We start from the raw sequence: 12073 nt of genomic DNA on the forward strand, positions 1-12073 counted from the left end.
TCGGTTCGGATCGGGTTTGGTTTCGGTTCTTTAAATACCAAAATTAAACCCGTTCGGATATTTAATCAATTTCGGTTCCGGGGTTCGGGTGTTACTTTTTCGGACGGATTCGGTTTGGTTTTTCGGGTTCAGATTTTTGCCCAGCCCAAAACTCATCTGTAGACGAAGGAAGAGAGAAACTGATTAAACTTTACAGTAAAAAAAAACCCTAACTCTCTCTCTTCGGTCTGGATCGCAACCTGAGAGTAGTAGTCTACTCGTTTCTTTCGCAATGGTAAGCTTAATAGTATACTCTCCTCTGTCAATCGCTATCTTCGTTGATATTTCTGACGAAATTGAGGTTACTTGTTTGTTATTTCAGGCAACAGAGTCTCCTCTAAAAGAAAGGTTAGATTCAAGTTTCTTCTGCTTCTTAATAATTTTTCATAGCTTCAAACTACATAAAAATTATCTTTCTATCAGTGTTGAAATTGCATTTAGTTTTTACACTTGCGTTAGGATGTGAATCTGACTAATAGATTTGCGAATATTGATTGACCTGTTTTGAAGATCTCATTTCCTTTTTTTTCTCTGTACTTGAAGTCTTGAATCAATATGTTGTTGATGGCGCCTTCTAGCTTAGACTAGACGTTTAGTGTTTCGATGTGACAAGTCTTTTAGTGAAAATCGTTAGAAAAACACATGTCTGTAAACGGTTGTGTAATACTTTTGCCTGGTTTCTGAAACAGAGATTCACGATCTCCTTCACCACGAAAACAACGGTCCCTTTCTAGGTCCAGATCCAGATCCATGCCGAGGTCCAGGTCCAGGTCTAGATCTTTGCCAAGGGCTAGGTCTAGGTCTAAGTCTAGATCTTTGCCAAGGGCTAGGTCTAGGTCTAGGTCTAGATCTTTGCCAAGGCATATATCTCCATCAAGAACCCGTGGAAGGTTAGCCCTAGCTCTCTTTCTCTATCTGTGTCTGAATGATTTTTTCATTAATTTAAATGAATTTTGGTTGATAGGTCTGAAGTTGAAAACCCTGGTACCACTCTCTATGTGACTGGCCTATCCACAAGAGTCACTGACAAGGATCTTGAATCACATTTCTCCAAGGAAGGCAAGGTAATAAACGTATCTATTAACTGATTTTTCTTCCTCGTTAATCTGTTTTTATCTAATTCTTCTGCATTTTGTTTAGCATAATATATCGTTAAATCATGTTTTAAACTAATTTGATTGCCACAGGTATCTTCTTGCTTCTCTAGTAATAGAGCCGCGCACCCGCGAGTCTCGTGGTTTTGCCTTTGTTACAATGGATACCCTTAAGGACGCTGACCGGTGCATCAAGTATCTCAACCAATCTGTACTTGAAGGCCGTTATATCACTGTCGAAAGGGTAAACAAAATATCTCCATGCTCTACTGATTTTGGTGGCAATATGTTGTTTGTTTGTTTAACTTGGAGGTTTTCTGACCATTCAGCAAAACAAAACAAAAAAAAGATATTGCGTCAAGCTAGTGTTGACAACAACAATCAGAGATGATGATACTTCATCCTTACCCAACATCATTAAGTCAACACACAGCTTGATCATTCCAAATGTTCACATCCAACTAATCAACTATATTGCTTCAACTCTCTCAACTAATCAAAGGACATTATCAAGTATCAACAACTATTAGTCAACTCAAGTGTTTCTTCAGGCCCTAGGATGCATCTTGTTTCCTTGAATGTACAGTGGCTTTTTTAACTTGCAGTTGTGTCCCATTTACATGAGGTTTTATGTACTTTGTCTTATCTTCAGTCTCGAAGAAAGCGTCCCAGAACTCCCACCCCAGGCCACTATCTTGGCTTGAAAAGCTCCAGAGACAGTGGTAAGTGAACACTTTTGATGCCAATTATTGATCCCCTTAACAATGAAAAAAGGTTACTAACTGTTATGTACTCTATTTGTGAAAAAAAAGACCGAGATGGACGTAGCAGTCGAGGGAGGCACTATGATCGTGATGATTATGGGCACCGTAGGTCGCCAAGACGTGACTATTCACCTCGTGGTGGTGGAAGGAGGTCACCAAGACGTGAGTATTCACCTCGTGGTGGTGGTGGAAGAAGTTCTAGAAGAGATCGATCTTACTCTCCTTATGGAAGAAGAAGCCCAGAGAGAAGGTATTAAACCTGTCTGTGGTTGGCTCGAGATGACCTGTTTAGCTCTCTTGACAAAAAAAAATATTGTCATTACAGAGATGACAATATTACAGAGATTCTGTTTGATGACAAACTATGATTCTATGTGTCTTTTTATCTTATGTATGCCGCGGAACGAAGTGAAACTTGCAATGTATGCTACTTTTGTTATTTGAGTGAATCAGAATCTCCTATGTGATCATATAATCTTTGAGATTTGTTTGAAACAAAATAGCAAGAGCTACAAAAGTAAAGCTTGACCCTTATCAAACTCAAAAAAAACAAAAGCAAAACGAAAAAAACGTTTTATCAAAATCGAATATATGTACGCGTGTTTTTATCTTTTTTACTTGTAGTAAAAACACAAAACCTGATGATAATCAAGAGTTGGCGTATTTGTGCCAGCAAAGTAACATAAGAATACATCTCCTGGCGATGTAGAACCTAGAACGCCTCTCATTCACCATTGCTAAACATCCTCTATTCTTCTCCACTGATGATTCTCTGCAGCCTTCTTCTTTTTCATTTCTTTTCCTCTTTCTCCTCATCTTTGTCGTCGATGAACACTGGCCCATGTTTGTTTTTTCTTCTCTTGTTTACGTGGCTTCTTCACACTTTTTATGTTCTTCTTCTGTAGAGACGATATCTCCTTATAACAGAGAAAAGATGGAAGGAGAAGAAAGAAGCAAAATGAAAGAGACCAAAATGTGAAAAGAGTGGAGAGGAAAAATTAACAAAATGATATAAATGACTATAAATAAAAGAGTGGTGGAGCAATGATGATGCGATGACGTTAAACGTCGTTAACCCCCTCTTTTAAATTTCACGTATCCTCCTAGAAACATACTAGTTCCTTTTGCTTGTGTACTTACGCGATTTTATAATTTCTCACTACGCTTTATCGTTGTTATTTTGAAATCGGTTTATTAAAATAGTGGAATCTTTGTCTTCGAGTGTATATATACACCATCAGAAATAAAAGATACAAAGATATTAACTCTTCTTTGCATATAGTCGATATTTTTTTTTTTTGAAAACTGGCTTTTATAAATATATATATAGTCGATATTGTGAGGTTGTTAATGCAAGGAAACCTTTTAACAAGTTATCATGTAATGAATAACAAAAAAAGGCGTCTCAGGTGGGTTTAGCGTACCCGACGAGACAACGGCTTATCTCTTGCTGTATACGTGTCATCCTCTGATTGTAATCAAATCATAGTACCTCGTATCTCATGTAGTATTAATTTTTTAAGCTCATCGACCGGTGGTAGTATTATTTTTCTTAGGGTAATACTAGCAATGGATCGTCATGGGCGCAGAAAAACGTCAAACATGAACTGGTGGAAGAGAATAAAGTACCTGGAGGAAAGAAAAAAATCAGTGACCAATCATTGATAGTCTGATTGCTATTTGCCACGTCGTCACACTTCCTTTGACAACTGTGTAATATTCCTCCATTCTTGTTTTTTCCTTGACATAAATAAATATACTATTATTTCAATAATAATATGGCATTCTATGATTGATTCTTGAACTCTTTAATTACTGAACCGAGATATGGATATGGTTATAGGATTCGTTCACATTTCTATTGTGGTCATTAAACTTAATACCTTTAACTTTGCGAATGTTGGCACTTTATTTACTTGTGTTAAGTCTCTTAAGAGAGAGTATAGGTGTAGTTTTCTATCTCTCTCCGCACTGATCTATTTATATTTCAGTAGACCAGTTGGCTAGTTGGGCACACCAAGCGAATATGGGCCCTAACAAGCTTTGCTGGGCTAGGATTCAAATTTGAAAGGCCGATTCTTCTTGTCAGGCCCTCCTATTATTGTTGTTTTCTTTTCCTGATTACTAATTTCAGAGGCTAGGGACAATATCCGGTTGCTTAATCTCATCCATGGAACCGAGCCTCCACAGAAGCACTGTGCCAATATGTTATTGTTGTTCTTATGACTTAAGAAATCACTGAGCGGCTATGAGATTTTTGTTCCAAATGAAACTTATATCATTTGGTAGTGCCATTGACATACACAAACACTTGTGTTGAAACATATACAATTATTTATTTGCAAATTTACAAACGGATAGGTTCATGTTTTTTGTTTTCACTCTTCTACTGGTAGTTCATTCTCTGTCCAGGCTACGTACCCTCCAGCAATGTCTGTAACCCCGGTGAAGCCCTGTAGACATACACATAAGGCATCTTTAAACCGCTTTCTCTGTTTTAACTGATAACTATCAGGAAATGAATCACACTTACAGCAGTGAGAAGTTCAGTGGAAGCCATGAGAGATCTTTCCCCGCTCTCACAACCCTGCAATGTTTCATATACACGCCTCAAAATGGTTTTATAATATAAGTTTGTTTCATAAGTACTGATCCTCAAGATTTTAGCCAAAACTTAAAAACTTACGATGATGATCTCGTCGTGTTTCCTGAAATGAGACGATACCTGCCTTAGAAAACTCGGGTTCTTAACCATTCCTGTAACATTATTTAGGCTTTGGTTTTAATTTAAACTTTTTTTTTATTATATAGAGGAAACCAAAATGTCGGTTGAAGAAGAACCTGATCCGACTCTGTACATGTAAGGCACGTTAATAGCACTACACGGATGTCCGATGCTGAACTCGTCCGGTGTCCTCACGTCGAGATATTTGTATCCTGCTTGAGCAAGCTCACGCGCAACTCTCACCGGTACTGATGTCGGAACTCTAGATGCTTCCGCCGCAACATTTGCTCTGCCTGTTGTTACTTTCCTCCTTCAAAAAAAAACAATTGAATAAATAACTTTATTCAAGTCATTTCCTCTAATGCAATGAGAGATTCCAAAACGTTAGCTAACCATCGGAAGTTTGAGTTCTGACCATCTGCAACACTGACGACTCTTCTTGTTGCCTTTGGTAGCTTCCACTTGAAAGATTCACACACTTGTAGAGGTGGAGATATAACCGATGACCAGCTCCCGATTCGTGCGGTAGTGTTTAAAGTAGACTCCATTGTTTTTTCTTCTTGTGTTCGTAGATATTTTGAGTTATACCTCTTCTCGTGCATGTTATGTATATATATGCAGACACAAAGCCAAAGGATATGGAACCAGTGACACGTCAGCCAGTTTTACATGATCTATCCGGTTCCAACATGTAAGCCATGCGGAGAATGGATCTTGATAAGTCCAACTCGGTTACCTCGTAAGTCGTAATATGGATAACATGCTGACTCGGATTAGATGGTTCTCTACGTTTCTTAATAGGCCCAACTTTAAGTAATTATATGGGCCTTAGGCCCAATATTGAAATGGAAGAGAGGTGAAAGTAAGGAAGCTTTTTTGACGATGGTGGATTCGCGACTGTTCGACGACGACGACGATGATGATGGCGAGGTTTATCCCTGTGTCGTCTTGTCAGTTTCGTTTCGGCTTCCGTGAGCTTCCTCCTTCTTCTTCTTCTCTTTATCCGAGACGTTTCGAGGTAACTCTCGTTTCATTCTCTTCTGCGATGGTAGTGTGATTTGGTTAATTGAAGTCAGATGTTCTTAATCAGGTCTCTCACCGGAGATTCCCGATCAAATGCTCGTCGTCTGAGCCGGAATACGGTGTAGATTCTTCGCCGTCGCTGTCATCCTCCTCATCATCGTCGTCGTCAACAAGTGAAGTATCTATTAACAGTTCGACGTACAACTGGTTCACCGGACTCGGCGGTATCGGGACGTTAGACACCGCGTATTTAACCTACCTGAAACTGACCGGCTCCGATGCATTTTGCCCCGTTGGTGGTGGTACTTGTGGCGATGTCTTGAACAGCGATTATGCCGTTGTTTTTGGTACTATACATCGCTTTAGTGTGATTCATGTATAGTCTCCTGAGTCTAGACTATAGCTTAGTTCAATATTTGTGTTTGTGTAGATCTCATGAAGTAGGTATTTGGTCTCATAGGCATGATTAGATCCTGATTGAATAACTTCCATGTGATAATCTTGAATTTGTGGTATGAGCTATGTCATTGAATGCTTCACCTCCACTCCAGTACTATGTAGGCTTTGTATTGTTGACTAGAGTTGTCCCATATTGCAGTGCACATATAATGTGTTTGAAAGCTGAACTCAGTGACTGTTCTTTTTCATTTTTCCAGGTGTTCCTCTGCCAGTGATTGGGTTTGCTATGTATGGCTTAGTAACAGCTTTAAGTGCGCAGCTTGGGGAAGATAATTTACCCTTTGGAATCAGTAAGACTAATGGGCGTTTTGCGTTATTTGCGATCACTACTACAATGGCATCTTCTAGTGCGTACTTCCTGTATATCCTTAGCACGAAACTTTCGGGATCATCGTGCCTGTATTGTCTGGTGTCTGCTTTCCTATCGTTTACTCTATTTTTCCTCACTTCAAAGGTATCCATTTATATCCGTTTATCTTACACTTTGTGTAAATGGTCAAGATGAGTTCTTAAGTTAGGATTACGTTTATGTGCTCTGTGCATTTGGTAGGATGTGAAGTTGCAAAAGATACAGCAAGTTGTTGGATTGCAGATATGCTTGGCACTCATTGTAGTTGCCTCCTTGACTGCTTCATATAGTACTGCTCAACCAATCCTTTCAAGGTAATCTAGGTTCTTTTGGAGTCAGATGGCATGTTTTAATCCTTTCTGACAAGTAGTGAACAAATAGCTGCCCGAGGATCAATTAGTCAAATAAAGTGGTTTTTCTTAACCCCAATATACGTCTTTGGTGTTCGCTCCTTGCAGCTCACGTGACATTGAGCTGCCATATTATTCAACAGAGATCACTACATCATCGAGTCCATATGCTATTGCTTTAGCAAAACACCTAAACTCCATTGGAGCTAAAATGTATGGAGCATTCTGGTGTTCTCACTGCTTAGAGCAAAAAGAGGTACGTAGTTCATTCATTTGCATGAAATCAGTTTCACGGATTTATCATGTAAGTTCCCTATTTCTATAGATGTTTGGAAGAGAAGCGGCAAAACTACTGAATTACGTGGAATGTTTTCCCCAAGGCTATAAGAAAGGAACTAAGATATTCAAGGCATGTTCAGATGTTGGGATCGAGGGATTCCCGACATGGATGATTAATGGTCAGGTGAGTAAGCACTCTGAATCCTTGGTACACTTTTTCATCACTTGTCAGTTCTTATTTCACCTCTTTTATTAATTAGGTCTTAGGCGGAGAAGTAGAACTCGCTGAACTAGCGGAGATGTCTGGATTCAGCCTTGATCAGGCAAAATGATGCCAAACAACTTCAGTAAAATGTGTATTGTTGCATCAATATTAAGTGAATGCTCTTTTGTTGATGCCGATAGTTACAGGATGCTCTGTGCCAATGCGAGTGATTGTTATTGCCATAGGAGGCATGATCTATCTCGTAGCCATCACTAGAGAATCACAATATCATATAAAGATTATTAGCCAAAACTAGTCAGTTCTAGTAGTAATCGGAGAATCTGCAGTCATCTAGTAATATGTCTTTATGGTATAAGCCTAAAAGTGGGGTTTATATGTAAGTCACACATGTATGTATCTTGTATATGCATAATGACATAGCGTGTAGATATACACGTAAAGCGGTGTATTATGGTTTAATGCCTAGAAGGCTAGAAGTGAGGTTAAGAGCACACATATATGTATGTTGTATATACCTTGAATGATATGTGCGTTTAGATACATGATCCATAGCAGTCAGTAAACTTGAGTGAGAACCCAGAAATTCTAAATACCCGTTATCTTTGCATAATTAGTTTACACTAACCTGTAGATACATGACCCGTTGGATAGGGTTCTATTTTCTCCTTTTCTAAGAATTTAAAATATTGGATAGATATGAACATCCAGATATTTGTTACTATATTGCTAATAGTTGGACTTGGTTTTGTTGAACAACAGATGAGCCAAAAATAAAGCTAATCTTATCCGCACCTCTAATGATGTGACGAGGCGTAACGTAAAGTAACGCTCGCGCGGGAAAAGAGTAATAAAAAAAGCAGTAGCCGTTAGATGTAGAGAGAATGGAGGGGTCAGATTAGTTGCTTATCAAGAAAGAGGGCAAAACAGGTAATGAGTGTTGGACCCACGAAAGAGGTGAGAACGATCACGTTGAAAGGGAAGATGCTATAGAATATTCGTAATAGCACGTCGTTTCTCACATTAAACCCCTCCAATAAATACACTTTTCTAGTTTTTGCCCTTTTGAAATCTCTTTAAAATCATCAGTTCACCCCACCTTCACTCGCCGCACTTCAACAGATTGTTTTCCACCGTCGAAGCGATGACCACCACTCAGATTTCGGAGATTGAGCAAGAACAGCTTATCGAGAAGCTTGAGATCTTCAAGATCCATGGCAGAGACAAACGTGGCCGTAAGATCCTTCGGATCATCGGCAAATTCTTTCCAGGTTTGGATCTGTTTCCTTTTCTCTATCTTTGATTTCATTTCCTTTCTTTCATGAGAATATAATTTGAATTTTTTTTCTCTCAAATCAGCTCGATTTCTGTCACTGGATGTGTTAAACAAGTATCTAGAGGAGAAGATCTTTCCTCGACTAGGGAGAAAACCGTTCGCCGTGCTCTACGTTCACACCGGCGTGCAGAGGAGCGAGAATTTCCCGGGAATCTCAGCTCTACGAGCAATCTACGACGCGATTCCCGTTAACGTCAGAGACAATCTCCAGGAGGTTTACTTCCTCCACCCAGGTCTCCAGTCACGTCTCTTCCTCGCCACTTGCGGCCGATTCCTCTTCTCCGGAGGGTGAGTTCTCTCCCCGCGTATTTTTGGATCTTCGATTTTTTTTTATGCATACTGATTGGTTGTTTGGTGTGGTGATTGGCTACGGTAGGTTGTACGGGAAGCTAAGGTACATAAGCAGAGTTGACTACTTGTGGGAACACGTGAGGAGGAACGAGATAGAGATGCCGGAGTTTGTGTACGACCACGACGACGATCTAGAGTACCGTCCGATGATGGATTACGGTCAAGAGAGCGATCACGCTAGGGTTTACGCCGGAGCAGCCGCCGTAGATTCATCAGTCTCCAGTTTCTCCATGAGGTGTATCTCTTAGCGTATTAAAAAAAAAATACACCCACCAGATCTCCGATCGTATCTTATAAAAACCATATAATATACGATTAAAATATCAAAAAGTCACGATAGATGTGCTTCTCGCAGCCAGTGAGCGTTTTTTACGGAAAAAAAAAGAAAGCTGTTGGCGTTTGGATAAGGAAAGGTTGAGAATCTTTAGATTTTTTTTCTTAGACCTGTTCTTTTCTGTTTTTAATGTTTCTCTGTGGAAATTTGTAGATCTTTTCTTTAGTGGTAGTAGTGGGTGTGAGTTTGATGTCGAAAATCTTGTGTATATGTTAATATAAAAAATATTAGTGTAACATTAGTTCCTAAAAAAATATGTGCAACAAGCCAAGACAGAAAAACAACTATCTGTTGCTATGACAAAAGATTTATCTTATAAACAAGCGATTCCAATGGTCCTTTGGACATTAGCTCTACCGCAAGCTAAATTCCTTACAGAAACGATGAACAATGCATATATCTCCACAATACTCCATTTGCCCTTTGCAACCAATGAGTACTGAAAAATGCATAGATTTGACATTTGTAGACTTAATAGTATCGATAAATGTTTCTCTCTATGAAATCTTTTTCCAAACATTAGTGTTGTTCGTTCGGCAGATGTGTAGCTACGATCTAGCTGCAACCAAATGAACAGAAATATTGTCTTAATCGCAGAAAACTACGTCTGTTAAACGAACAGCAAGTAATCGACCACAAAAACCAGATTGTTCACAAGAACAACTCTAGCGAGATTGATCATACGATCTGAATGAATAGAAGTAGTTTCGATAGCACTTAAGAACGTCGCAAGATTGATGAAAATCACAACAAAAACGAACCGCGTTATTGAAAGTACAACAAAAAAAAGTAATGCTTTTTTTCTTCTTCATACACAATCACCAACCAATGTAGTAAAACACAATACTTGCATAAATCCCCCCCAAACACGTGATTTTCTTTCTATTTATATATGTAAACGAAGTTCCCAAGCTTCAGAACAATGGCCCCTTACTCTGCCTGATAGAGTCAAAACGTGCCGCCAAGTCATCATAATCAGGCAGTTTTGGGTGCACATGGTGACCGCTCGAGTCCCTTCTCGAATCACCGGACTGAGGAGGAGGAGCCTGAGGTGGTGCTCTGTTTGGCGGGAGGGAAGAAGAAGCACGACTCCTCTGTAAGGGTCCTTCTTCTGGCTCTGTATCTTCCTCGTAGTAGTAGTCAGACTCATCAAACTTGACCTCAGAAGTCGCTGGAGGAGGAAGTGTGTGTCTCCTCCTCATTGTTTCCTTGGCTTCTTCTTCATTTACACCTGGATTGTTGCAGCTGTGTCTTCTGGTGTTTCCTCTGTTTTCTACGGAAGGTTTAGCGTAGTAGTAGGAGCTTGCTTCAGATTGTCTTGTGGAATGATCCAAAGACGAGGAGGAGGATACAGAGAACTCCTCCTTGTTGCTGCTGTCTCTTCTTCTGTTAGCTAACAAGGCGGCTACTTGAGCTGCTGCAACCGCCTGCTTGGCTAATTCAGCTGCTGCTTCAGCTGCTGACTCGGTGTCGTGATAATGCGTGTTGATGCTACTACTCGATCTGAATGTAACAAAAAAAGAACAAACAACGTAAGAGACTTACTTTTTTGTCCGAGTCCTTATTGTTGAAACAAAAAAGAGGTATGTTACCTGGGCACTGGTTTGGTAGGAGGAGGATCAATGGGATCGTCAGAAGCAGCACGGTTTACTGGTAAGCTTGATGCGCTAACAAACGCACGTGGCCCATCCTGCTCATACAAGAAACATTACATGTGTTGAAGAGATTCGGATTCTAAGAAAAGAAAAAAGAAAATGAGAGAGACAAAATACAATGGTTTCTTGTTGAGGTTTGAGAAGTTCTTGCTCAGTCTCAGTAGTGTCCCAATCAACCTGGAACTCCTTTGCAATCTCCTTCATGAATTTCAATTTGAATTCTCCAGCAGGATGCCTAACCGAAAGCTTATCAATCAACTGCAACAATCATAGGAGTCAAAAAGGTCATTAAACAGAGAGACAGTCATGACAATGTTAAGTAATGAGAGATAATACCATCCGGTTGACGCCACAGGTAGGACGCAGCTCAGTAGCAGCAGAAACGAAATCTCTTCCGTACTTCTTCTCAAAGATGTCTTTCAGATCTCCAAGCTCAGGTATCTCAGAGCACCTAGGCGCAGCGAATATCAAACTCGCAATGCCTTCCTTTAGATCCACAGGACATTCCCTAAAACGAAACCCAAGTCTTTAGGTTAAAAAAGACACAAACTTGAAACTGAATCAGAAGGAACAGTACTTCTGCTTGGTGATGATAGTGAGACGAGAAACGATGAGTTCGCAGAAAAGCTCAATGATTTCGTTAGCCGCCAAGATGTTCTGCTCCCTAATCACGTGCTCAACTCTGATTCGAGCGGTTGCATCTTGACCGGACTGAAGAAGAAGGGCGATGTCACGCCTCATTTGCTTAACCACAACTTGTCTCTTGTTCCTCAGTAACTTTATCCGAGCCACAGCCATCTTCGCCGCCGTTTTGCTTTTTTTTTTTTGTTTTTGGTTACGACCAAGTAAACAGGTTCATTCATCAGATCTTGCTATTTATGTAAAAGAATCTAAGAATGTCGAGATCTTATTAAAAGAGTGTACCATTTCGAGGAGTTAAAGCCGCGACGGAAGAGAGAAAGGCTGAACTTGAGGAGCTTCTTCGTCTGTACCGATGCTACTCCGGCCGCCGTCATTTTTCTCACCACCACTGTTTTTTCTTCTCTCCTCTGACACAGAAGCACGATGACTGAACAAGAAGAAGGTGTGAGT

At 40.0% G+C, this 12073-nt stretch overlaps 5 protein-coding genes across 8 annotated transcripts; 3 read left to right on the top strand and 2 right to left on the bottom strand.

Annotated features, from left to right (window-relative positions):
- Positions 1-149: 149 nt before the first annotated feature.
- LOC108842431 (serine/arginine-rich splicing factor SR45a) lies at positions 150-1859 on the top strand. The gene is given in 8 exon segments (XM_057004375.1): positions 150-274; positions 362-387; positions 729-929; positions 1004-1103; positions 1227-1241; positions 1243-1377; positions 1463-1661; positions 1759-1859. Coding segments are annotated over 8 exon segments (780 nt in total). The 5' UTR covers positions 150-271.
- A 2292-nt stretch (positions 1860-4151) lies between these two features.
- On the bottom strand, positions 4152-5212 carry LOC108840278 (senescence-associated protein DIN1). Of its 2 annotated transcripts, none has more exons than XM_018613113.2 (5): positions 5016-5212; positions 4739-4932; positions 4584-4654; positions 4431-4484; positions 4152-4350 (listed from the first exon to the last, which is right to left on the bottom strand). In XM_018613113.2, the coding sequence occupies exons 1-5, from the start codon at positions 5168-5170 to the stop codon at positions 4276-4278; spliced, it is 549 nt and encodes a 182-aa protein (XP_018468615.1). In that variant the 5' UTR covers positions 5171-5212; the 3' UTR covers positions 4152-4275. The 2 variants fall into 2 exon arrangements, with proteins under 2 accessions (XP_018468615.1, XP_018468616.1); XM_018613114.1 differs by having other exon boundaries at positions 4427-4484.
- A 271-nt stretch (positions 5213-5483) lies between these two features.
- Positions 5484-8204, top strand: LOC108839582 (thiol-disulfide oxidoreductase LTO1-like). 3 transcript variants are annotated; one of them, XM_057003716.1, is made up of 8 exons: positions 5484-5640; positions 5713-5992; positions 6302-6558; positions 6655-6767; positions 6912-7059; positions 7129-7266; positions 7343-7459; positions 8068-8204. In XM_057003716.1, exons 1-7 carry the CDS (start codon positions 5539-5541, stop codon positions 7412-7414), a joined length of 1110 nt encoding a protein of 369 aa, XP_056859696.1. In that variant the 5' UTR covers positions 5484-5538; the 3' UTR covers positions 7415-7459; positions 8068-8204. The 3 variants fall into 3 exon arrangements, with proteins under 3 accessions (XP_056859696.1, XP_056859695.1, XP_018467834.2); XM_057003715.1 differs by having other exon boundaries at positions 7343-7405; positions 8068-8203; XM_018612332.2 differs by lacking the exon at positions 7343-7459 and having other exon boundaries at positions 8068-8201.
- A 234-nt stretch (positions 8205-8438) lies between these two features.
- On the top strand, positions 8439-9562 carry LOC130508287 (uncharacterized). Its single transcript, XM_057003717.1, has 3 exons — positions 8439-8576; positions 8665-8929; positions 9018-9562. Exons 1-3 carry the CDS (start codon positions 8450-8452, stop codon positions 9238-9240), a joined length of 615 nt encoding a protein of 204 aa, XP_056859697.1. The 5' UTR covers positions 8439-8449; the 3' UTR covers positions 9241-9562.
- A 456-nt stretch (positions 9563-10018) lies between these two features.
- LOC130508286 (uncharacterized) lies at positions 10019-12066 on the bottom strand. Its single transcript, XM_057003714.1, has 6 exons — positions 11906-12066; positions 11559-11795; positions 11318-11489; positions 11099-11239; positions 10919-11016; positions 10019-10829 (listed from the first exon to the last, which is right to left on the bottom strand). The coding sequence occupies exons 1-6, from the start codon at positions 11995-11997 to the stop codon at positions 10241-10243; spliced, it is 1329 nt and encodes a 442-aa protein (XP_056859694.1). The 5' UTR covers positions 11998-12066; the 3' UTR covers positions 10019-10240.
- Positions 12067-12073: the final 7 nt, after the last annotated feature.

The sequence above is a fragment of the Raphanus sativus genome, chromosome 2 (assembly GCF_000801105.2).
Source record: "Raphanus sativus cultivar WK10039 chromosome 2, ASM80110v3, whole genome shotgun sequence".
NCBI classification, from domain to species: Eukaryota; Viridiplantae; Streptophyta; class Magnoliopsida; order Brassicales; family Brassicaceae; genus Raphanus; species Raphanus sativus.